This window comes from Mustela nigripes, chromosome 16, assembly GCF_022355385.1.
Source record: "Mustela nigripes isolate SB6536 chromosome 16, MUSNIG.SB6536, whole genome shotgun sequence".
Taxonomy (NCBI): Eukaryota; Metazoa; Chordata; class Mammalia; order Carnivora; family Mustelidae; genus Mustela; species Mustela nigripes.
The window spans coordinates 22557163-22583392 of record NC_081572.1 but is presented as its reverse complement, the minus strand read 5'-3'; the positions used below and the strand labels follow the sequence as shown (position 1 = coordinate 22583392).

The window sequence follows — 26230 nt, the reverse complement described above, 5'->3', positions numbered from 1 at the left end:
CTGCCTCTCTGCCTACTTGTGATCTCTCTCTGTCAAATAAATAAATAAAATCTTTAAAAAAAAAAAAAAAAAATAACAAAAAAAAAAAGCACAGCTTATGAAAACTGAAACAAGAACAAATAAAAAATCCGACTAGTCCCATAGCCATTAAGAAAATTTAATCAGTAATTGAAAGCCTAGTCACAAATTAAGCTCCAGGCCCAGATGGCTTCGCCAGCGAATTCTTCTAAATGTTTAAGGAAGCGAAATAAAACTTACAACTACAAACTCTTCCACGATTAGAAAGAGAAGAAGAACTTCTCAATTCACCTACAAGGGCAGTGTAACCTTGACTTTGTTTTCTTTGTTGGTTTTTTTTTTAATATTTTATTTATTTGACAGCACAAGCAGAGGGAGAAGCAGGCAGAGGGAGAGGGAGAAGCAGACTCCCCGTTGAGCAAGGGAGCCCAATGTGGGGTTCGATCCCAGGACCCCAGGACCATGACCTGAGCCAAAGGCAGATACCTAACGACTGAGCCACCCAGGTGCCCCTGTAACCTTGACTTTGACATGTCATACGGAGGGGTACCTGGTGGCTCAGTCGTTAAGCGTCTGCCTTCAGCTCAGGTCCTGGGATCAAGCCCTGCATCAGGCTCCCTGCTCAGTAGAAAGCCTGCTTCTCCCTCTCCCACGCCCCCTGCTTGTGTTCCTTCTCTTGCTGAGTCTCTCTCTGTCAAATAAATAAATAAAATACTTAAAAAAAAAAAAAAAAAGGAAATGTCATAGAGATATTACAAAGAAAAGAAAATTCTAGGTCCGTCTTTCTCATGAGCAGAAATGGGAAAAAATCTAAACAAAATATTAGCACATCTAATACAGTAAAATATAAAAAGAATAATACGTAACTACCAGTTGGGTTTATTCTAGGAATGCAAGATTGATTTATTATTAGAAACCAATGTTGTTCATCTCCTTACCAGAATAACATGCAAAACCCATATGATTATCTCAACAGAGGCAGAAGAAGAATTTGAAAAAATTCAACACCCAGTCATGATTTTTTTAAAAAAGAAAACTCTTAGCAAAGTAAGAAGAGAAGAAAATTTCCTTAATCTGATAAATGCCAAAATATCAGAAGCATTCCTCTGAGATAGGAAACAAGACAAGGATGTCTCTATCCCCCTTTTGTAACATTGTACTAGAAAATTCTACAAGAATTAAAAAGGAAGGTATTATCACTGCTATTCACACAATATACCAATGTATGTGGAAAAATACATATAATACAAATATGAATTCTAAATCAGGGCACCTGGGTGGCTCAGTGGGTTAAGCCGCTGCCTTCGGCTCAGGTCATGATCTCAGGGTCCTAGGATCGAGTCCCACATTAGGCTCTCTGCTCAGCATGGGGCCTGCTTCCCTTCCTCTCTCTCTGCCTGCTTCTCTGCCTACTTGTGATCTCTATCTGTCAAATAAATAAATAAAATATATTTTTAAAATATTCTAAATCAGTTAATAGTATTGGTGAAATCTTCTATATTCTTACTGATTTTCTGTCTGCTTATTTTATCAGTTATTGGGGGGAGCATTAAAATCTCTGACTATACTTGAGAAAATGTCTATTTCTCCTTACAGTTTTATCTGTTTTACGTAGTTTGAAGCTTTGTTGCTAGATGAATAAACCTTTAGAATTATGGCCTCTTGTGGAAATGACCCTCTTATAATGAAATGGCCCTCTTCATCCTTTGGTTGCAATCTTCGCTCTATCACCAATTTTGTCGAATATTATCATAGATTTTACTTACTGTTTTTCAAAGATTTTATTTATTCAAGAGAGACAGCACGAGTGGGAGGGAGGGGCAGAGGGAGAAGGGGAGGGAGGAGCAGGCTCCCTACTGAGCACAGAGCCCAGAACTCCGAGATCATGACCTGAGCTGAAGGCAGACACTTAACCCACTGAGCCACCCTGGCACGGCCCAACATAGACTTTTCTATTAGCGTCCGTGGGGCATATCTTGTGTTAATGTAGCCACTCCAGCTTCCTTTTGATTAGTGTTAGCACAGTGTATTTTTTACTTTCACCTACTTGTATCTTTGTTCTTGCAGTGGGTTCCCAGGTGGGCGGGGGATGGGCATCAAGGAGGGCACATGATATGGTGAGCACTGGATGTTATGGGCACTGATAAATTATTGAACACTACATCTGAAACTAAGCATGCACTATACATTGGCTAATTGCGTTTAAATTAAATAAATAAGTAAATAATAAAGTGGGCTTCCTGTAAACAGTATATAGTTGGGTCATCCTTTTTTATCTGCCTTTTTTTTTTTTAAGATTATTTATTTATTTATTTGACAAAGAGAGATCACAAGTAGGCAGAGAGGCAGGCAGAGAGAGAGGAGGAAGCAGGCTTCCTGCTGAGCAGAGAGCCCAATGTGGGGCTCGATCCCACGATCCTGAGATCATAACCTGAGCCGAAGGCAGAGGCTTAATCCACTGATCAGGCCACCCAGGCGCCCATTTATCTACCTTTTAATTGAGTTGTCTAGACCATGTAGATGGATTGTGATTATTGATGGTGTTGGGTTTAAGTCTACCATCTTGGTTGTACAACTGTATAAATTCCCTAAAACTCCAGTTGAAACACCAGACTCTGCTGAATTATAGCTCCTTGTACAATGGCCTGGAAACTCTTTCCAGGCAGTAGGCGGGGACAACTGTAGAATTTTCAGCTGTGTTTCTCTTCTCTCAGGGATCGGAGTCCTTGGCAGCCTGATTGCCGAAGTCCAAACCTCACTGCTGCCTGTTTGGTTTGTCAGTTGTCTCAGGTAGGAGGGTAAATCCATTCCCCATTACTCCATCTTGGGCCGAAGTTCAGATAATTTATTTTGGAGATGCGTGCCCCTCAACCCAGTAAAATTTCTTGTATTAATTTTTTGTCAATTTTCTGTCCTTTCGTTGCTGTCTTGTCTTTCTGGAGCTCCTTTTAGTCAAATGTTGTGCCTCCCAGACTGGTCCACCCACATATTTCTCTTCTTGGGAAACCCTTAAGAGCGAGGGCTTTGTCAATTTTGTCTGAAGCTTTTCATCAGAATTAGAACAATGTATAATCGGTGCTCAACAAATTTCATCTTTTTGTCTTTTTGTGCTACTCTCTGAATGACTATTTTTGTTTTACCTTTCCCACGCTCTACTATATATTTAATTTCCAAGAAGACTTTCTTATTTTCTATGGCTTTTTTTAAACTGCATTCTATTCTTTTCTTTTCTTTTCTTTTATTTATTTATTTGACACAGAGACAGAAACTGCAAGAGAGGGAACACAAGCAGAGGGAGTGGGAGAGGGAGAAGCAGGCTTCCCTGCCGAGCAGGGAGCCCGATGTGGGGCTTAATCCCAGGACCCTGGAATCATGACTAGAGCCAAAGGCAGACACTTAATGACTGAGCCACCCTGGCATCTCCTATTCTTTTTTTTTTTTTAAGATTTTATTTATTTATTTGACAGACAGAGATCACAAGTAGGCAGAGAGGCAGGCAGAGAGAGAGAGAGGGAAGCAGGCTCCCTGCAGAGCAGAGAGCCCGATGCGGGGCTCGATCCCAGGACCCTGAGATCATGACCTGAGCCGAAGGCAGCGGCTTAACCCACTGAGCCACCCAGGCGCCCCTCCTATTCTTTTTTTTAATAACTACTAGAAGATATTAATTATTGGGGGGTATGTTTAAACTGGTTTGGGTTTTCTTTTCAATGTTTTTTTAAACTTACTTAAGTAATCTCTATACCCAATGTGGGGCTTGAACTCACAACCTTAAGATCAAGAGTCACATGCTCTTCTCACTGAGCCAGCCAGGAGCCCCTTGGTTGATTGGTTGGTTGGTTGGTTGGTTTCATTTTTTTCTTTCTTCAGCTTTCCTTTTTCTTTTTCACTTTGTCTTTCTCTTTCATGGCGGAGAGGAGCACCATGGAAACGCACCCCACTGCTCTCACTCCAAGGGAGCATCTGCCACGAGGAGTGCTGTCAACTGACGAACTTTGGCTGCAAAGACTTCAGGATGAAATGCAGCGTTGAACTGAAGTGAGGACCCACTTTCCTCAGGCAACTCCAGCCAATTACTGAGCACGATGGAGGGATGAGCCCCGAGGGGGCTCTGCCCAGCAGGCTCCTCCAGTGGGCAGTCTCCGTTCTGAAGCTCTGGCTGGGACGCCTCCGTACCACGTGCTGAAACCCCCTCGCCCCAGTCCTCCTTCCTTCCCTCTCTTCTTTCTGCATGCCAGTCCCGCATGGCCATCTGAGAACTTTCCCTGTTGACTCCTGCTCCCTCTTCTGTGTGTTCTCCACAAGCACTGTGTCCGGAAAATCTGGGGAAATCTCATGCACTTTCTAAACACTTGGTGTCTGCTTCCCGGAGGAGTTTTCTTCATTTGCCAGATGACCCTTGCTCAGCCATGTGTATTTAAGGCCAAGAGCACTAAAAAACAAACTGGAAATTGCATCGGCACGAGTGAGACCCCTTTTTTTTTTTTTTTTAAACTGGTTATTTTGCTTTTTAGCGATTGGGCAAAGAACCAGCTGTTTCCCCAGGAACACTCCAAATGTTAGTATAGGGAATTTTTCTTTGAAGCCTAGTGTTTCTCCAGATAAGAAACTTCTGGTGTTCTGTGTGGATGTGGGAACCTTGTTTCTGCCTTTCTGTGCAGGGCAGAGGTGGAGGGAGCCAACGGTTCTTCCACCTCTGCCCTTCTGTGCAACCTGGGGCCTCCGGATTCCCTTTCCCCTCTCATCTTCTGTCTCCTTCTGTCCTGGTCGCTACATCTGTGACTCTTCCTCAACCCTTTTCAAAGCAACCATGATTTTGCTGAAATTCTCTGTCAGCTAAGATATCCTTTACCCTGTCCTTGTGGATTTATGCCTTCCCTCCTTCACTACCGTTTGAGTGAGCCCTGAAAAGGGAAAGGGGATACAATTCGTCCCCGTTAACAAGGGACCCCCACATCTGACTTACACTGTCCCACTGCCCACCTGGCTGCTTTGCGGAGAAGGGACTGTGGATGGGCCGGGAGCAAGAGCGTCAGTCAGGAGGCCATTGCCACAGCAGAGGCGGGCGATGAGTGTGAGTAGGCCTGGGATGGGGTCCTGTGGAGATGAAGAGAAGTAGATAATTCAAGACATATTTCAATGGTGGTTTTAAAAGACATCCATAAATTCTTAGGCTGGCCTTAGTGACTCATTCTAACAAAGAGACTACAGCGGAATTAACAGTGTGTGACTTTGGACACAAGATCAGAAAAGACATTGTGGCTTCCTCTTTGCTCTCTCTCTCTCTCTCAGATCACTCACTCCAGAGGAAGCCAGCCGCCATGTTATAAGGACACTCAGGAGCTCTATAACATCCACATGACAAGGAACGTGGGCTTCCTGCCAACCGTCAGCACGAACTCCACAGCCTTGTGAATGAGCCCCTCTGGAAGCAGATCTTCCAGCTCAGGCAAGCCTTCTAAATGTCTACACCCCCACTGGCATCTTGACGGCAGCCTCATGAGAGACTCGGAAGCCCTGCTAAGTCACTTCCGGATCCCTGGCCCCAAAAAAGCATATATTGTATGAGATAATTAAATGCTTATTATTTTAAGCCTCTACGTTTTGGGAAGTCATCTGTTACACAGCAGTACATAACTAACCAACACAGGGGTTGAGGGAGGGAGAAATCAAAGGCTTATTTTGGGTTTGGGGCTTGAGCAATTCGGTAGAAGACAATACCATTGACTGGAAGTAGGGAAGCCTGGGAGAGGAGAAGGACGAGAAATCACGATGTGGATCTTGGAATGCCTTTTAGACATTGGGAGGTATCAGGTAGATGTTGACTATTAGTCTCCAGGCTAAAGAGATCACTGAGGGTCCCTGGCGTGGGGCTTATGGGTAAAACCAGGGACACTCAGGGAGAAAAGTTGAGGGGTCCTGGACCAGGCTCTGGGGCCCTCTGAACTTTAGAGGTAGGACGGAAGAGAAGGAATCAGACAAAGGAGAGGCCAGCAGGGTGGAAATCTGGAAGCCAGTGGCAACTCAAAGCCAAGAGAAGAGAGAGTTGCAAGAAGGCAAGAGATCAGAGAGGGGACTGGCTGCAGAGCCAGAAGTTCAGAGGAGAAACTCCTCCTTGATGACAGCGACTTCAAAGAAACCAGACTTTGCCAGATCTGAGTGTCTACCAAATGCCTGGCACTTTGATGGGTTTTCCTGTTGAATCGTTACCATGAATCTATGAGGTGAATATTATTGGCCCCATTTCACAGATGGAGGAATGGAGGGGCAGAGAGATTAAATAATCTTGCTCAAGATCACACAGTTTGTGAAATGGCAGCAGCCAGGTTGAAATCCAAGCACGGGGAACACCAAAGGCCACAACCTTGACCATAAGGTTGGGGCAGAATGCAAGGGGCCTGACCTTTTTTTTTTTTTTTTTTTTTTTTTGCATCTCACATTGCAAATTTCCTAAGTTTTTTTGTGCTGGGCCCCAGAGGGAACCTAAGCCAATGTGCGCCCAACAGGTAGCTGTTCCCCAGAGAGTGTGCAAAGAAAGTGAGGCGGGGCAGACAGAGGCCTCTGCGAAGCTGGAAAGGCAGGACAGGGCGGGAGATCTGTGCCTTTTTGACTTTAAAGGAGCAACATGCAAATGATATTCAAAGTGATATGCAAATGATATGCAAATTTCATTTTCGAATGAGCATCTGTTCTTTTTGAGTCAACAGCTCAAGCACTTTTGGGTGAGCCCTCCCCAGCTTTCTCCCAGGGTTGCCCAGGGTCAGGATCCCTTGCAGGGTCTATGAACTAAACTGAAGAAGTAGCAGGCACCTTCTGCAGGACAAACTGGGCTCTGGACTCAAAGGATAGGGCTGCCCACCCCATCCAGGTGAGCTGTTCATTCATGCATTCATCTGACAAACACCTGTAAAGTACCTACTGGGTGCAGAGGCAGATGCTGTAGGCATGTAGAAGACTCATTATTTCTAACTTACGGGAACATATTCTAGTGGGGAAATGAATAGACCCAGCAAAGACCTCGGCATCAACTAACATCTAGACCAAGACTTCTCAATGCAGCATCTGGACATTTGGAGCTGGACTTCCTTGTTGAAGGGGATTTTCCTGTGCCTCCCAAGATGTTCAGCAGCATTCCTGGTCACTCTCAATCTGTTAGAAGCCAGAACCACCCCTACCCCCAGTTGACAATCAAAAGTGTCTCCAGACATTGCCAAATGTCCCCTGGGGTGGGTGGGGGTGACCAAAATCACCCCAGCAGCTGAGAACCACTGCTCAAAACCCTGAGGTCTTGCACCCCTTGGGTGAGTTTACGCATTCAAGGGAGCTTAGAGTTCACCTTCCAGGCCCCAGCTTGTTCCATGTTTTTGTACTTGAACCATCATAGAGGGCAGTCTTTCTCCAATTTTGCATCTCATTCCTTTCCGCCAAACAGGACTCTCCCTTGACACCCCAAGCCCCCACGCTGAGCCAGTGCTGTTACTCAGTCCAGCTCCCTGAGATTCTTGAGGAGCATTCAAGGTCACCCCCAAACTAAATGGCCCTGGCCTTGAGCCCTTCAGGTTTGCATGTCTGCTTTTTAGCATCATTCTGCCTCTTCTCCCCTTGTCATCAAGTTGTCACCTGTGGGACTGTCACACTCCTATCTCTGCCGGCCCCCATGCCTTTTGATTGGCAGCTTCCAAGAGTTAAGCAACTGAGATTTTGCAGATGAGTGTTTTTCTAGCTGTGCTTTGCCAAGCACTGGGAGTCCTACGGGGCCTTTCAGAAGCCCCTAGGGGGCGGCGGGAGGGGCAGGAGAAGCTTCCAAGAGGTAGGAGGTGCAGAGCAGACCGGCCTCCCCAGCTCCCCATGGGTGGTTCCATCACAGCAGTCGGACTCTCCCTGGTTTTGTTTCTCTCTGCTTCTGCATGATATGCTTTGGACAAAAAGTCCCCAGGTATAAAGGGCTTTTGCAAACCACTGACCTGGATTGGGGGCACTGTGAGGAGCAGAGCGCCCCCCAGCATGTACTATGTCTGCGCTTTGATGCATGGCTTCGTAGAGTCCGTTGTGGCTGTTTGGAGGCCCTGAAAGCTTCGTCTCCAGCTCCTTCCTCTCAGGCAGATGGTGGGGTATCACTTGACAGAGAGGCCAAGCCCTCTATGTGTTTGTGTGGGCAGAGCAATGGACCAGAGAAGCAGACCAGGCTTCCAGGCTTCCATATCAAACCATGATGCCTTTTCTTGGGTGGTGGACGCAGCAAACCCCAGGACACAAGGGGCCCTCATTTCCCAAGGTGGCAGAACAGAGAGTCTTTGCACTGAAGCGGCAACAGAAGGAACTGAGGCAAGACACCCAGAAGAACTTCCCAATTTGGTACCTGGGGGCAGAGTAACGGCAACAGTGTGGGGCAGGCAGCTCTAGGGCAGGAGGTTGGCCCAGGGGTAGGCTGAGAGCTCATCACACACACACACCCTCCCCCTCCCACCCCTTCCTGGCCCCTACCAGGGCTAAGTCCTTCATGCACTGATAAACCTCCAGGGCTTTAGAGGAGGGGGATGGGGAGCAGAGCCAGGGCCAGACCCCATCCTGCCCTCTCTAAGAAGGCCTTTCTGTAGGAGCCTTGCCAGACTACAGCAGAATGTGTGGGGATCTTGTTCCCAAGAGTTGGGGGATGGAGCAGGTTCTCCCTTCTCCTCCCGACCTCCAGGCCCCACAGAACTTCTGGACACAGGCACAATCAGGCATTTCATGCCTCTCAAGGGTCAGAATGAAAGGCCTGTGTCTGTCTGTGCTCCCCTCCCCCTGCCTTCCATCTTCAGATTTTTCCATCTGCCCCTGGGGCACAGCCTCATCTTTCCCTGCCTCTCTCCCTTCCTGCCCTCTAAATCCTTTACAAATATCTGGGAACAGGAAAGATTGCCCTCAATACCCTCTACTGCTTTCCACTAACTCAGGTCTCTGACGTGCCCGAGAGCGAGTGAAGATGCTGATGGGCCTCCCCTGTCACTCATAAGAGCCCAGAGAGCTCAATGACGCCAGAAGGTCGCACAGCACTGGCCGGACTCACTGGTGTCCTGCCTGTCTCCTCCCATCCACTCTGTCCACCTCCACAGTTCGCCCTGGCTCTGGGCTGACTCGCCACTTCTCCATGGAACCAAACGACTTCTTCCCACTGGAAAAACCCCAGACGCTGAAATGACCTGGATGAGCCGTGGAACCTAAAACAGCAGGTTCACATCGGAGTTCACCCTTCCAATGGCCGGCTGAGTGCCCCAAGGAAGGAAGGCTCCTGGTGCAGGTGGAGAGGGGGCGCTGATCTCTGAGATGTTCTCCCCACCCCCACCCCCATGCCAAAGCCAGACAAGCAGCCAGGAACTGGCGTCACCATTCTCTAGTCCCCCAGACACTCGTCCCACCACCACCACCCGTGAGCCATCGTTCCGGGGCCTGACATTCTGTCGGCTTCACACCACCTCCCAGGGCCCCAGCCAGGAGCGCTTCCTGGATAAAATATTAAACATGCAAATCTGAGACAGTGCCTTAACGAGCGACAGACTGCACGACCACAGCCTGGCAAACGAGACGCATGCCGTCCGGGGGTGGGGGAGTGAGAAGTATATATAGATAGAGACTTTAGATCTATCTGTGCAACGTGTGTATGAGGCAGAGAACAGCAGGCGTGGAAAACTACCACAGCAGCCTCCAGCTGGGGTGGCCTGAGGTCGGCAGGCGGCTGGTGGGGAGGGAGGGTCGGGAGGGGACCCAAAGCCAAGCTCAGAGTGGGGATGACAAAAGCCCTTTGTGCTTGGGCTCCCCTGGTGCTGAGGGGACCAGAGATGCATGCAGGGCAGGGATGCAGGCATTTCATTTTGGAGAAGGGAACTGGTTAGAGGCGAGGCCTCGGGAAGGAAGAAGAGAAAGGTGGGAGACACAGGAGGCAGAAGTTTCTGGAGTCCCAGGAAGAGCACTTCAATCCTCTGGGGGCCCCTGGGGGCTCTTTAATATGGCAGCCATATTGGTTTGGGCGTCTCAGAGCTCCCATGACATTGGGTCAGTGTGATTCTGCCTTGATCTAAACCAGCCAGAGGCTGACATGCTGCCAGTCAGCACTGGCTCTGCAAATCCTAGTGGTCCGGTGATGCCCAAAGCTTCCCCGTCAGAAGGTCTGGATGGGACCTAAAATGCTGCATTTCCAGCAAGTTCCAGGTGATGCCAAGCCTGCTGGCCCTCAAACCTCCATTGAGCAGCAAGGGTCTGCAAGGAATTAGAATACCATAAAGGTCACTTGGCTGAGAAGGACACAGAACCTGCAGGGGTCCCTAGGGGTCCGGGCTGCTGATGGAGATGGTGTCTATCCACGGTGTCCAGCCGTATACACGGAATTGCAACCATACAGGGCTGACCTGGACCTAAGCTGACATGGGTCTCCCAGCCCAGAGTGTCAGGTTGCCCACGGCAGGCCACACTAAGAAGGACTCCACCGGGCCAAGGGGGACACGGCATCTACAGGCGCTTGAACTAACGAATACAGAGCCCACATGGCTTTGGAGTATCCCGGAGCCCCATGAGGAACTAGACTGAGGTGCAGCCCCCCATGGCTACCCGGGTCTGAACCTACTTAGAGCCCACAAAGGATGAAGCTGACACCGGGATGGGTGCAGAGTAACCCGTAGCGCCTAAGTGTTTGGACTGATGGGGTGCCTGAAACAGAGCCCCTGACTTAAAGGGCCTCAGCGTGGGCCACAGACAGGGCAGGGGCTCTTGGTGGACTCCTGGGATGCAGAAGCCAGAAAGGGAGCCGGAGGGATGCTGTGGAGAGGAGGGGAGGGAAAGGGAGGGAAGGGGAGGGGAGAGGAGGGGGGAGGAGCCAAGGAGCCAGCTCTGGTGCTGCTGTGAGCCTGCTGGCCTCGGGCTGAGTGGTACTTGGCTGGGCCCCAGGGGGAAGGTGTTGAGAGAGAAGGTGCTGCTGCCGCCCCAACAGCTCAGATGGAGGAGGAAGCAGGAAGAAGCAGGAAGGTGGAGGCAGGGCCCAGGCGGCGGCAGGGGGCCCTGGGAAGGGGAGAACATGTCCTACCCAGAAAGACTCGGGCATTGGGGAGGGCCCCCTGCTCTATCCGGGGCCCCTGTCATTCTGATTCCCCACTCCCAGTACACACGGGGACATGCAGGGTTGTGGAGTGAGGGCTTAGAGACGTGGGTTGAAGGGTGTCCAGCACTGAGGGGGAGAAACAAACTCCCTGTCTCCCTGATTGGGGGACTTAGAGCCCAGAGGAGCAAGGATTCTCTCTCGATGGGATAGGAGACACTCTCCCTGCATCAGGGTTCCTGGGCAGAAGGCCCTGACCCTCCTGAGGGAGGTTGTACCCTCCCCCAGGGACAAGAAAAAAAAATAATAGAGGTTTCCCCTCCCTAGATCCCTAGCAAAGACCCCCCCCCCCATCAGTATCTGGACACAGACGCTCTCCATCTTTTTCTTAGTTAAATCTAGCCCTCACTCCCCCCATCTGACCAGACAGCCCCCCAACCTCTTCCCCACCCAGGCAAGACGCTATTCAGGGCCTACTTGCAGCTTCTCTTCGCCCCCAGGTGAAGGAAGAGAAGGGAGGGCTGTCGCCACGGAGTCTTGCTGTGGAAGGTCTGGTGGTATCAGGCAAGAGGGACACCAGCCTTTTCTCCAAGGGATAAAGAGATATTTTTCTTGACCAAAGACCCAGATGTCTGGCTCTCCCATCCCACAAGCCCCAGGCCAGGACACCTGCAACATGTCGGCTTCTGCCTTTCTCCACCCATTCCCAGTCCCTGTGTGGTAAGGCTCTCCCTTACTTCCACTTCATCCTTCGCATCGCCCCCCCCGCCCCCTCCCCCCGCCTTTGCCCAGTGCAGCTGTCAGGAAAAGGCTGCAGGCTCCCAGGATCCCAAGGATAGCTTTCCCTGTGTCCTCTCCCTCCTCGCTGCCTGCCATCTTTCCCCATTCCGCCTGTTACTGCTGGAGAATCGATCCCTAACTTCCCTCCCGCCCACACGCTGACCTAGTTTCTGCCTCCATGCGGAGGGGACACGTCCTCACACGCTCCTCGACACAGAGCCCTGCACAGCCAAGGGACAGATGCACACTCAGTGTGCTTGGGACCAACAGATGCAGGCGTGCCTCCCCAGACACACTCGGGCTCATGCACACGTGTGTGCAGGGCGGGAAACATCTCTCCGATTCAGGAACATGTCAGGGACCACTTCACGGACACATTCACAAGGCTCCCTTGGCCACAGGATCAAGGGACACAAGTGAACAGACTTACAGGCCCTCACAAGCCACAGACACAACTCCCCACAGGGCCTCCCCCGCTCCCTCTCCAGCTCCAGCTTGTAGAACCTCTTCCTCTAGGCCAGTAAAACACCAAAGGAGGCACATGGCTCCCCACGCTGGTCCTGTTGCTCTGCTGTCTCAGCCACCGGATCGGGAATCACCCCAAACCCAGGAGTGGATCCCCAGGATCCCCTCTTCCCTGCAGGTCCCTTACTTCCCCATGACAAGTCCCTGTATCTCCATGAAAGGGGTCAAGGGTCAGGGATACTTCCTTCCTTTTCTATGGCAACAAAATCAAGGTCAAGAGAGACGTGGTCTACAGACATCACAGGATGCGATGTGGGACAAAGCAACCCCCCCCCCCCATGAAGATAGATCCTTGAGCATCTGAATCCCTCATTTGTTCCTCTGCTAAAACAAAAACTAGATTACACAGATAGGGGAAGTGAAAGCCTTTGTAAATGGCGAAGCTTTGCCATACAAACGTGAGAGATCATTATTTATTCTGCCTGTCAGTGTTTGTTTGGGGGCACAAGGGATCTCCCTCATCAGCCTCCCAACAGCCCCGTCCTGTGCTACAGGAAGTCACTCAGCCCAGGAGGAAATGGGGACTGAGGCCCAGGGAAGACAGGCGAGGTGCGGAGGGAAGGCTCCTGCCACCATCTGCCCCGCCCACACCCCACTCTGGCTCTTAACTCCCAGCATGCCTCTCCAGCCCAAGTCCTGCTGTCATCCAGCGTGGCCTTGGGGGTCCTCTGCAAATCTGGAAAAGTAAGCAGCCTCTACTAGCCAACCCCCTTACCCCGGTTCCAAGCCCCCCTCCCTCCACGCAGTGGTCTGCGTCCTCCCCGCCACCTTCCATGCTTCTCCATTTTCTGCTGAATTCTTTACCCCCTCCCCTGGCTCCACTTCCTTTCCTGTCCAGCCCCTGGATCCATCCCTTCAGTCTCTCATTCCCATGCCTAAAATGGGAAAAATTCCCACCCTGAGCCTATCCCCCTGCCTGCTGCACCCTCTAGACACCAGAGGCTAAGGTCAGCTGGAAACAGCCCCCAGCCCCCCAAAATTCGGTGACTTTACCAGCTCTGGGTTTCCAACTGTCTCTGCCTTGTTAGCAGATTCCTTCTCTCAACTGAGCTCTGCCCAAGTCTCTCCCCTCCCTCACAGCACCCCTCAACCTAATCTCCTACTTCTCAGAGAAAATGGAAGCTCTCTAGAAAGTTCTTTTGCCTTCCTGCTCCCACAGCTGTCAACTTGCCAGTTTTCACGCTCATCTGCTCTTCTGTCTCTTGCGTGTGCGCGTGTGTCTGTGTGCATATGTGCATGAGTCAGAACTCGTCTGGGAGCACACATTTCCCTCCCATCCACCTGAGCTCATGGTCTCAGCCCCTGCCCTTCCAGAGAGGCCTCACTCCTGAGTGAGCTCATTCTTTTTCCAGAGTCTTCAACCCCCCAAACTCCCCCGGCTCCTCCGTAACCATGCTTGATATGAGTCCCCTTCTAGAATCTTCTCCATCTCTAGCCTTCACATCCAAGTTCCTCAAGGAGATGGCTGCACTTGCTGTATCTACTCCTTTACCTTCCATTTCACACCAGCATGCCCCTGAAAGGGCTCACTAGTCATCAGTGACCTCCTCATTGCCAAGGCTAGTGGACCTTCCTCATTCCCTATTATCTGATCTTTGTGCAACATTCAACACTGTTCCCCTCTTTTTCTTGATGCACTGTCCTCCCTTGGTTCTTGTATTAGGATAAGTTACACAATATAAAATTAAAATGAAATAAAATATGGGATGCCTCGGTGGTTCAGTTGGTTAAGCGTCTGCCTTTGGCTCAGATCATGATCCCAGGGTCATGGGATCACGTCTGGCATCAGGCTCCTTGCTCAGTGGGGAGCCTGCTTCTCCCTCTGCCTGCCTTTGCTCCCCCTGCTTGTGCTCTCATGTTCTCTCTCTCTGGCAAATAAATAAAATCTTTTAAAAAATAAAATAAGGGACACCTGGGTGGCTCAGTGGATTAAGCTGCTGCCTTCAGCTCAGGTCATGATCTCAGTGTCCTGGGATCGAGCCCCCCATTGGGCTCTCTGCTCTGCGGGGAACCTGCTTCCTCTCTCTCTCTGCCTGCCTCTCTGCCTACTTGTGATCTCTGTCTGTCAAATAAATAAATAAAATCTTAAAAAAATAATAAAATAAATTGAAATATAATAAAACAGTAGCCTAGCTAATTTTTTATTAAGCTAATTAATGATATTAGTTGGGTTATGCTAAATTGTATTAGTTTGGTTAGGCTAAGTCATATTAGTTCAGCTAAACTCCTATAACAAAGAGAACAGTGGCTTAGGGGCACCTGGGTGGCTCAGTTAAGGCTCTGCCTTCCATTCAGGTCATGATCTGAGGGTCCTGGGTTCGAGCCCCACATCAGGTTCCCTGCTCGGCGAGAAGCCTGCTTCTCCTTCTCCTGTTCCCTCTGCTTGTGTTGCCTCTCTTGCTGTGTTTCTGTCAAATAAAAAAAATCTTAAAAAATAAAAAACAGTGGCTTAAAAGTGTAAAGTTTCTACCTTCTCATGTTCAGAGGGAACATCCCAGGGCAGTGGGGAACCGCTGGGCGGGCATTCTGAAACCCAGGCTCCTTCTATGGTGTTGCTGCACTGCCCCCTAGGGTGTCATTGTCATCCTCGGTGACACAAGACTGGAGCGGGGTGGCCACCATGCTGGGCTCCCGGCAGGAAGGGGAAGGGAGTGTAGAAAAGCTATATCCAGGGTCTTCAAGCCCAGGTGGAGAAGCGCCCATGCCACCTCCCCCTGAAACCCCACTGGAGGGAATGAAATCACATGGCCAAGGTCCACATGGCAGACCTTGAGGGAAGCTGGGAGGCGAGTCAGCTGGGCAGCCATTGAGCACAGATTCTGGTGGCCAACCAACCGTGATCCCAGAGCCTCCTTGGCCTCTGTCCTACCTCCCCATCATCCTTCTCACCTTCATTCATGTCCCTCAGGGTTCTCTTCTCTTGACCCACAGTGCCTGGTCCTTCTTGATTCCCAATCAATACGCAGACGACTCCAGATATTTCCATCTCCGGTCCATGTTTCCCTCTTGAGCAGCAGAACCCCCTGGGCACCAAGGCCAAAATCTGGGACCCAACCCAGACTCCCACACTCCTCCCTCTCCCTCACCGCACACTCAGTGCTGGCAATTCTACTCTATAAAGGCCTCTCCACGAGGACTCTGCTCTCCGCCTCCAGCATTTCTCACAGCTTCCAAGCTGGTCTCCCTGCCTCCACCCGCTCCCCCCATACTTCGCACCATCCTCCAGTGAAACGTGGGCATTTGTCAAGGCCCTAAGCCCTCTTTTCTTCTCCCTTTTCGCTCCTTCCCTGAGCCCCACATCCAGCCTCCCAGCTTCCATTCCCACGGACACACACAAGTGTATCTCTAGCCCTCCCCTCTTCCCTGAGCATCAGACCCAAACACCCGCTTGGATGTCTCAAAGGCATCTTGGACTCCACGTGTTCAAACCTCAGCTCAGGATGTGTCCCCAGCCCCCACTCCAGCACAGTGTCCCCTGCCTCATTGTCAACCCAGTGTCTAAGGCCGGAGTCCTGAGACTTGCTATTGTCACTGCCATCTCCCCGACCCCCCACCTGACCTGCCCCACATGTGGTCAATGGTCTGTTCATCTGCTCCACTCTATGCCTGCGTCCCCACCCCTACTACCCTGCCCCCCGCCCTTGCCTGGACTGAGATAGCAGTATCCTCATCAACCTGCCACATTTACCTCTGTTGCCATCGTCCGCTCTGAGGACGTGGTGATCCTCTCCAAACACAAAGTTGATTGCCAAAGCCCTGCTTAGACCCATCTCTGGCTCCCCAGTGCTCCGAGAACAAGCCAAAATCCTTACCTTGGCCCACAAGGCCCTGCAAGATCTGGCCCTTCCCCTGCACAGAGAGGCCTCAGTGCAGCCTCTCCCCCTACTCTAGGCCCTGGCCACACTCCGTTCTTGGATGCACTTAGCTCACCTAGACCTTGATCCAGCTGTCCCAGCCACCTGGAACACCTCCCTCCCCTCTCCCTGCCATGAACTCCTAGTCATCTTTCCAAGTTCATCAGGAGCACTGCTTCCCCAGAGATGTCTCTGCTCTCCCTGACTAGGGCACAGCCCGCAGAACCCACGCACATATCTTTCCCAGCAATTGTCTCAGCTGTGTGATTGTTGACTACGGTCTGTCTGTCTGCCACTTGCCAAGCTCCAGAAACCCAGGACCCGGCCTGTTTTGCTCACACTGTCTCTCAATGCCCGGCACAATGCCCCACACATAGTAGGAGCTTGATTACTATTTGTGGAACAAAACAGTAAATAAAGGAGAGTTTATGGCCACCACAGTCTGATTGGGACATCCTTTAGGGGCTCTTTGTTGCCTTCAGAATAAACTCCTCACCCTGAGACACAGGACCCTTTGTGATCTGACCTCTGTCTACTTCATCTCCTGTCAACTTGCATCCCATTCTGCGGGTAATATGATCTATTTTTAGAGTCCCATTCACTCAAGCTGCCCAGTCTGTGCTCTGACCTCAGCACTTCCCTGGCCTTCCTCATTTCACGAATTCCTATCTACCTTTGAGACACAACTCAGATTTCTCCTCCTCCGGGAAGTCCTCCCTGATCCCCCAGGGCTCCTACAAGCTCCATTGTTCCTCCAGCCTCACTAATCTCTATCTTGTCCTGCTGCACTGTGGCCCTTTGCTCCCTTGGCTCTCTCCCTTACTAAGCTGCGAGCTTTGGGGAAAGAAGTACAGGGTTTTAGAGATTTCTTATCTTATCTCCAACCCTTGGCCCATTGTCCAGTTAAGGCTTGAGTGGCGTTAGTGCCCTTTGCTTCTTTGACGCCCTGCGTCAAAATTCCTTTAAAATTGGGCCACACAGCTTTATACACAAAGCTGAAAACTGGACATGACCCAAAGACCCATGAACAGAATACAGAAATGGTAGACTCTTCACACAATAGAAATCCTACATGGCAATGAAAAGAATAAATGACTGCCACATGAAACAGCAGGACGAATCCCGAACGTTATATAAGAGAAGTTAGGACCCAAACCTTTCACTTTGATGAAGGTTAAAACCATTCCCAGTGAATCTGATAGAGGCCACCAAAGGGGTCATGTCCAGGTCAGGGGAGTGACTGGGAGTGAGCCTAACAGAGTGTCCCAAAGGGCAAGACTAGAAATGGCTGGTGACCATATAAACGTTCATCAGGCCGGATTTTCATGCATTTTAAAGGAGATAACGGTCCCTCTCCTTTTTTAAAAGTGCTATAATTTTGTAATCAATCATGATGGCTAACAAGCCTCCTGTGTCTGAGTCACTTCTCACTGCAGAGTCCCCAGTTTTAGGTGGTGATATGACACACCCCGCTCCTGCAGCCCAGAAAGGGTAAACCCTCAGCTGGAGTAGACAGCATGTGTGTGGAGAGCCCACACCCCAAGGAGGAAGCTGCATGTCCTCCTTTCTCCATGCAGCTTTAGGCTCCTCAGGGTCAAGTTCTGTGTCTTTGTGTCTCTGGCACGGAGCTCTGTGACTTCCAGATGTTGGTGGGAGGCTACTTCTGGTCTGAAGCTGGTTGCAGTGGAGGCGATGAAACCTGGCAGCAGTGTGGTCTTTAAGAGCACAAACTCGGGGGTGCCTGGGTGGCTCAGTCAGTTAAGCGTCCAGCTCTTGTTTTCGACTCAGGTCATGGTCTTGGGGTAGTGAGATCAGGCCCTGCATTGGGCTCCCAGCTCAGGGTGGAGTCTGCTTGAGATTCTCTCTCTCTCACCTTTCTTATGCCCCTCCCCTCACTCACATGTATACTCTCTCTCTCTAAATAAAAATAAATAAAATCTTTAAAAAAAAAAAAAAAAAGAGGGGCTCCTGGGTGGCTCAGAGGGTTAAAGCCTCTGCCTTCGGCTCAGGTCATGATCCCGGAGTCCTGGGATCGAGCCCCATGTCAGGCTCTCTCCTTGGTGGGGAGCCTGCTTCCTCCTCTCTCTGTCTGCCTCTCTGCCTACTTGTGATCTCTCTCTGTTGAATAAATAAATAAAATCTTTAAAAAAAAAAAAAGAAAGAAAGAAAAGAGCACAGGCGTGTCTGGGTGGCTCAGTCAGTTAAATGTCTGCCTTTGGCTCAGGTTGTGATCCCAGAGTCATGGGATCAAAGCCCCTCATTGGATTCCCTGCTCCACGGGGAACCTGCTTCTCCCTCTGCCTCTCTTTCTCTCTTTGTCTCTCATTAATAAATGAATAAAAACCTTTTTAAAATTAATTAATTAATTAAATTTAAAGAAAAAATAGCACAAATTCTAATGGCACAATTCTGTGTCAGCTGAAATGCTCTATACCTCAGTTTCCCCAGCTGCAAAATGGGTATAATAATAGTACGTACCTGTTAGTGTTGTTCTGCAGATTAGAGGAGTGACTAGGCATAAGGCACTTAGAACAGTGCCTGGCTCCAAGCAAGTGCCATGTAAGTGTTTGCTATGACAATTGCCATTAGAGGAAAACCCAGTCAGACGAGAATTAAATGGTTCCTCCACCGGCTGTGTGATCACAGGAAAATTAATTAACCTCTCTGAGCCTCCATTTCCTCACCCACTAAACAGAGAAAATAATACCCATCTATTGTTATGAAAGCAAGATAATGTATGCAAAGCACCTGACTTAGTCCCATGTACGCACATCCCTCTCCCCAGGCCCCAGCCCTGGGAGGCGCTCAGTTGCATGGAAAATTTATTTCCTTCCCCCACCCACCTTTCTCCAGCCTGGCATCACCCTCTGGCGCGAGCAGACAGCAGCATCTAGTGGACGGCTCTAGAACTGCATCCTTGCCAAGTGCCACTCCCACGCTGCTGTACAATCCTTTAAATAAGCCCTTTAAAATACACACTCTGCATTAGGCAAGAACTCATTAGGTGCCTGGAATACAGGACACAGATCCAGGACCTAAAGAAAAATGAAGCGAAAGATACAAGATGACGCTAGCAAGATGAAGGAAAAAAATCACAACTACAACCTTATCATCAACCACCTTAATTTTTTATCCTTAATTAAAGAAATTCCTTGGCACACTGGAGAGTGTCTTCTTGGGAAGTTTCTATGACTACAGGAGTGATTTTGAAGTGTCCGTTTTGTGTTAATAACTCAATTAAGGTCAAAGCAACAAAATGAAAGCTTAAGTCGGAAAGGTGATTCCCCCCTCCCCCTGGTGGCCTGACTTAGCTTCCCAGCCTCTCTGTGGAGAAGGGGAGCAGGAGTGTTTGGCTCCGAAGAAGCCCCTATTCTTCCGCCACACTCCACTATCCCTGTCCCAGACGTAAAAGAGTAACAAGGGTCTAAAGGTGACATGGATGACATCCAGCGGGAGGGATCAAAAAAGGCTTTGTGGGGCGCCTGGGTGGCTCAGTGGGTTAAAGCCTCTGCTTTCGGCTCAGGTCATGATCCCAGGGTCCTGGGATCGAGGCCCGCATCAGGCTCTCTGCTCAGCAGATAGCCTGTTTCCCTTGCTCTCTCTCTCTGCCTACCTCTCTGCCTATTTGTGATCTCTGTCTGTCAAATAAATAAATAAAGTATTTTAAAAATAAAAAAGGCTTTGTGGAGGAGACACCATTTCAAATGGGCTTTGGAGAAGGAAGGCAGAGAAAGAGGTGGGTGGCTGGGGAAGGAAGGCAATCCAATATGATGGGCCACATGGTGTATAAAGTGAAGAAAGAGGGCCATGAGAGTTAGGGTTAAATCCTAGAAGGCCCCAAATGATAAGTCAAGGAGGCTGCATTTAATAAAATCTGGGGACCTGCTGAATAAGGAGGTAATTGGATGTAAGGGGATCAGAGGAAAACCGGAGATACAGAAACTAGTTAGGTGGCTACCGCAACAACCAGACTTGACATGGTGCCCACTGCACCCTGATGGAGAGGAGAAAAGAGGTACTGCAGAAGCCAGTAGGAGGTGGAGGTTCAGAAATAGACAGCAGTGAGTCAAATGAGAGGACCCGGTGAGGGATTCAAGGGGCTGAAGCTTGGGGAGAAAGGCAGAGCTGTATCCAGAACGTGGGCTTGACCAGAGGGGGCTGATGTGGGCCGGGGGTGGAGGCACTGAGCTGGGTTTTCAATAAGGAAAGTATGAGTTGCCAGCAAGCACTCTGAGATCAGCTCAGGAAATGGGGCTGAGCTGGAGGGAGAGGAGGCTGGGACAGAAATTTCGACTCACTTAGATGTGCAAATGCCAAATGAAGCCTTGAGAGGGAGAGATGAAGGGAATCACATGGGGAGATGCGGGGGGCGGAGGGTGGACACCACCCAGACATCACGGGGCTCCCTGTATCTCAAAGCTTCCTGAGGTCAGGGAAAGAAGAGAAGGCACAGAAGACAGAGCAGGCACTTGTTACGGGAGGGAACTGGGAGACTCTGGCAAACATGCAGCCGAGGTCATGGAGGATCCAGAGGTCAGGATGGCCAGGAGGCAACCACTGGATTTGTGGTTGGGGGTCACCATGAGTGACCCTGGAAAAAGCCACTTCAGGGAGCAGAAGTCAAGCTGCAAAGATTTAAGAGGCAAGAAGCAGAGGGTATGGGGGTGGCTCCCAGGAGGAAAGAGGTGATGGTGAGCAGGGCTGGCCTTGGGTGAGGCAGGCATCTGGGGAACAAAATTTAAGGAGGCCCTCTCTCTCAGGGTCCTGCAGGCGGTCCTGATGAGGAAGGGCAGACGACCAGCCCCAGAGCTGTCGGGAGGTAGGGGCCCACAGAGACCAAAGGAAAAGAGGTCAGCTTCTCCCAGGCAGAAGCTAAGAAAACTCCCCATGTTGCCAGAGGGTGACCACTGGGAGAGCCTCAGAGGACGCGAAGTCTGTGTAGGGAAAGGTACAAGGGAAAACACAAGGGACAATCTGAGAGCAGAGGCTGGAGACACCTGAGGAGGCTGAAGGGCAGGCCCGAAGGGTGAGGAAACAGGACAGGGAGGAAGGAAGAGCCTTCCCGGTAGGGGGCTGAATGGTGGCACCCAAGAAGATCTGTCTGTGTCCTAACTCCCCTCCCTCTGGAACCTGTGAATGTGACCTTCTTTGGAACAAGGGTCTTTGCAGGTGTAACTACACTACACTAAGGTTGTCAAGAGGAAATCTTGCCAGATTATCTGAGTGGGCCCTAAATCCTGTAAGCGTCCTTATAAGAGACAGAAGAGGGGAGGGCCACATGTAGACATGCAGATGGGAGTGATGCGACCACAACCAAGGGGGGCAGAGGCAGGGAAGGGAGTCTCCCCTAGAGCCTTCTGAGAGAGCCTGGCCCTCCTGACACCTTAGTTTTGGACTTCTGGCCTCCAGGAGGGTGAGAGGAAAGATTTTTGTTGTTTTCTGGCGCCAAGTGTGTGGCAAATTGTTAGGGCAGCCGCAAGACAACTAATACAGTCCCCTGTTGTGCAGAATGACTGGAAAGCTTCTAGAGCAGCTTCCAGCCTTGAGTTTCTCCAAATTTAAACCATTCAGCAAGCAAGGGCAGTTGCAGGTCTGGCCAAAAGGTGTATTTTTTAACTCACCGCCCAGACTCCTTCCAGACTCAGGTTTAATGCTTCATGCTTTCCTTTCAAGGAGGAAGGAGGGAGGGCGAGCGAACAGCATCACATCCCACCACTCCCAGAAGTAGAGTCTGCCGAGGGTGTTCTGCGACCCACATTCCTCCTCCTTCCAGAGCTCGCACCATCCCAGGCTGGTGCAAAGGGCCAAAGCTGACCCGCACCACATTACGAAAAGCAGGGGGCTTTTTAAAAACAGGAGCCTGCCTTTCCGAATTTTTCCTTGCAAACAAGACCCCCTCTTCACAGCGAGTCTCTTCCCACCCCTCACCTCTGCCTTCTTCCTCTGCCTTCCCCATTCTTGCGGGGGCGGAGGGGGGCAAAATAAGATAGATACCCCTGAAGCACGGGATTGGGAGGCACTCTCCCCCCCTCCCCCCTCCTTCCCGCAACACAGCTGGAGGGGGGAGGGGAGGTCAGCAGGGTTCATAAAGGCCAGATGTTGAGGAGAAAGAGAGCAAAGCCCAACCCACGCCAGCCCACCCCGCCCCCACCCTCGCCCCCCACGCAGAAAAAAAATTAAAAGAGACGGTTTTTAAAACAAACAAAACTTTTGTGGCGCAAAACAGTTTTTCTCAAGAATCTGCTCTATGCAAACAATAACAACTTTTTACAAAGCATTTTCACAGAAAAGGAGACAAGTCCTTCCCCAGTATCATACGTGGGAACTGTTCCTCCCTCACCCCGTTTGGGGGGGGTGGGGGTGCTATTCACTAGTGTGGGCAGAGGGGCTCACTGGGTCCCTCATTTGTCGGGCAGACCTACCACCTCCCAGGTTCCCCTCACACCTCAGCTTGGAGTCTCTCTCAGCGCTAACCTCCCCTGACCTCACCTGGGTGGAGGGGAAAGCGATTCTACCCCTCTCGGACTCTAGGGGATCCTCCCAGCTGCCAGTTGTGGTCCAGGCCTACCTCTCCCCTCCCCCCCCCAAAAAACAGAACCTCTGACCTCAAAACTAATCCCCTGGCCCTGCCCCCATCGGATCCATCAGGTCCTTGACAACTCCCGAAATGCCTGAAGTTAGGGGAGGAAGCTGAAGATGCTACAGCCCAGCTTCCATTCAAACCCAAATGTTGCCCCTTCAAGCCCCACCAGGCCCTGGAGGTTGGGGCAAGAACCCTTTCATTGACCCCCTCTATAAGGAGCAGCTAGCCTCCTCTCTAGCCTTTGAGGGGGCTGTTTGGGTATCCAAAGAATGGACCCAGGCCTGCCCTCTACCTCCACCCCCTCCCATCCATAAATCGGTGGAGAGGACCTCGAAAGGCAACTTGTTTGGTCTGATTTTATTGATTTCTTCCACCTTCCATTACTTTCCCTGGGACAGTCTCTGGCCCTTTCCCCAGGCAAAGACTGCGCTTTGGGAGGCGAGGAGGTCCTTCAGGCTTGCCCGTCCTATAGGAGAAGCAAGCTGGGGAGGGGGGCTGATGGATCCAGGGGGGGGGGGGTCCTCTTTCACCCGTCAGACCTTATAAACTGAAAGCAAACAGGAAAAATTGAAGAGAGAAACTCCAAAACTGGACAAAAGGGAAAGGCTAGTGGCTGAGGCTGAAGATCTGGCCAATTAGGGGTCACCTGCCTTGGTCAGAGGAGAGGGCTTAGGAAAAGAATGGGGAGGGGGTGATCTCCCCCTGGCCCAAGCTGCCCTCTTCCCCACGAAGGCTCCCTTGGGGCTTGGAGTGCTGGGGAAGGCCTGAGGGGAATGAAGGGTTAAAGGCCTGGATGGTGGGGGTGGGGGATGCCCCCAGGGAGCTGCCAATCACCTCCCCACCCCCACCACAGCCCCCTCGTCCCCAGGCTCGCCCACAGAAACAACCGGTTTGTCCATCACCAAGGTCTCTCTCCCTCTTTTTTTTTTTTCCTTGTCTTTGAGCGGTAGCCTCCTTTGCTCCCCCTGGGGTGAAGGCCCTGCCCCCAGAGATCCGAGATGGAAGAAGGGAGGGATTGGAATCTATGTCATTAAGCCTTTTTCCGTTAAGCCTTCTCCTGACTCCAGCCCTTGGTTCGTCTCCAAAGGATGAGGGGGAGGGGGTGTCACCCCAACCGGTTAGGTGCTTGAAGATCACTGTCATTTGAGGTCCCTCTGACCGCAGCCCCTAAAAGGGAATAGGCAAATGTGAGAAACGAGGCCCCGTCCTCGAGCCCAAAGTTTGGCCGCGGCCCTAACCTTTCCCCTTTGGCAGAAGAGGTCTCAGGCTCAAAGTTCCTCCAAGTTGATCCCCCAGAATTTGAGACCTGGGGGCTCAGGGACAGCAGGACCTCCTATCTGCCACCTCCACAGCGGGTGGGCGGGCGGGGGCTTAGAGTCTCCCTGCAGGCGAAGCGAGGATGCCGGCCCTAAGTCTCCATCCTCCCCCACCACCAGGGCCGGGGGGCAGGGGAAGGAGTCGAGCAGGCTGAAGGTGCTCGTGGTAGGGAGCGTCGGTGCCGGGCGGCGGGGCTGTGCGCTGCGATGGGGGGGCGGCGGCCGCCGGCGTTTCTTGGCGGTTCCCCGGGCGGGCGCTTTGGCAGGCGGCCGCTCTGGCCCCCGGCGCAAACTCGGAGTGTCGAGAGCGAAGCCCTTCGCATAACACCAAAGTTTCGACCGGCGGATCAGACGATCGAAATGTTCCTGGCGGAGATCGCCGGGCACGGCCGGAGGTCCGCTGGCCGTCGAGGGGCTAGCGGCTGGTGCCTCGGGGGCGGCCTGCGGGGGGCTTCCATCGCCTGCGGCCGTCTGGCCCGGCGCGGGCGGCTCGGGCGCGGCCTTGGGACCCGCGGGCTCGGTGGAGAGGCCCGCAGGTGGCGGCGGAGGCCGGGAACCGCGCTCCTGATGGGGGCTGGCGGCGGGGCCAAGCTGGAAGTCGAGACCCGAGGCGGGCCGAGGCGGAGTCGAGACGGAGCTGGTCGGAGATTCCCGAGGGCGCAGGGGCGCCGGGCAGCGGCCGGGAGGTAAGCCGGAGCGAGAGCCGAAGTGCGGGAAACTGCCTCCTCCCTCTTCCTCCTCGCCGCGGCCCCGGCACACTGCGGCGTCGGCATCCTGACCGGCGAGGGAGTTCGGATCGCTGGACCGCCCGGCTGGGCCCGTGAGGTGCTTCAGGCCATCCGCGGCCCAGCCGCCGGTGCACAGGGGGGCGCGAGGGCCCAGCAGCACCGGGGGCCGCGGCGCCAGCTCCCCAGGCCCCAGGCCCAAAGAGGACGCCCGAGGTTTGGCAAGGGCGCAGAAGGCAAGGGCACGCAGGCACAGCGGAGAGAACTCCTGGGTCCCCCGACGCGGCTTCCGGGGTGTCGGGGAGCAGGGAGACCCTCGCGGGGACGCCGGCACTGCGAGGCGGGGAGCGGGGCACAGAGTTTCCATGGAACCGTCCGGGGGGGTGCCCACTGCGGGGGCCCTGGCCCCAGCGGCGGTGTGCCCTGGCTGCCCGAAGAGCCCACGGGCGAGGGGAACATCGCCCCCCCTCGACGGGGAGGTCTCTGCTCACGGGCGCCCCCGACCCGCAACCCCGGGCCGCGGAGCTCTGGCTCTCTCCTCGATCTCGTCACGCGGCCCTCCCGGCGGCCGGACTCCTGGGTCCCTGCGAGTCCCGGCGCGGTCGGCCGCCTTTCCTGCCGCCGCGTTCCCTGCGCAGCCCCGGCGGGAGCCCCTCTCGAGTAGCCCAGGGCGAAGAGGCTGGGGAAACAAAGCGGCCGGCGGCCGCGGGAGGCGGGAAGGACCCCGGGCCCGGCACCCGGTGCCCGGGCCCAGGCGGCGGGGAGGGCGCCTTCCGCCCGCTCGGCTTCTTTCTTCCCCGCTGGCTCCCGGAGACCGCGTTATAGAGAACTGCCCCCTCGCTGCCCCAATACCAGCGCCGGGGCCGCGAGCCCGCCGCTGATTGGGCGGCACTACCTGTGACGTTGGCCCGGACCCCACCCCTCCGGCGGCACCGCCCCCGTCCCCATTCCGCACACAGACACACACACGTGGACCCGCCGCGGCGGCGGCTGGGAGGGAGGAAAAGAAGGAGCGTGTGCGGGTGGGATCGCGAGGGGGCAAAACGCGCCGCTGCACGTGGTCTGGTGGCGTCTGGCTATGCAGTTGTCGCAAAACAATTCGTTTTTCCCTTCGCAGTCACGGTTTTCACATCTGTAAAATGGGAATGTTCCTATCTACCCTCTTGGGGTTGCGCGAATAAACACATGAATCACAAAAATGGTGTGGAGGGAAAAGATGACTTGAGGCAATGGTTGTTGCAAGCTTGGCACGGCAGGGACTTCTGCGGGCGGAGAATGTTTCCTACCTCTCCGTTCTGGTGCCCTAGAACAGTGTGCTTGGTACACACGGGGCTCAAAAAAATGTTGAAAAGTAGTTAGGAATT

At 52.3% G+C, this 26230-nt stretch overlaps 1 protein-coding gene across 1 annotated transcript; it reads right to left on the bottom strand.

The window, feature by feature from the left end:
- Positions 1-22437: 22437 nt before the first annotated feature.
- On the bottom strand, positions 22438-25685 carry EPOP (elongin BC and polycomb repressive complex 2 associated protein). Its single transcript, XM_059379355.1, has one exon. The coding sequence runs from the start codon at positions 25231-25233 to the stop codon at positions 24094-24096; it is 1140 nt and encodes a 379-aa protein (XP_059235338.1). The 5' UTR covers positions 25234-25685; the 3' UTR covers positions 22438-24093.
- Positions 25686-26230: the final 545 nt, after the last annotated feature.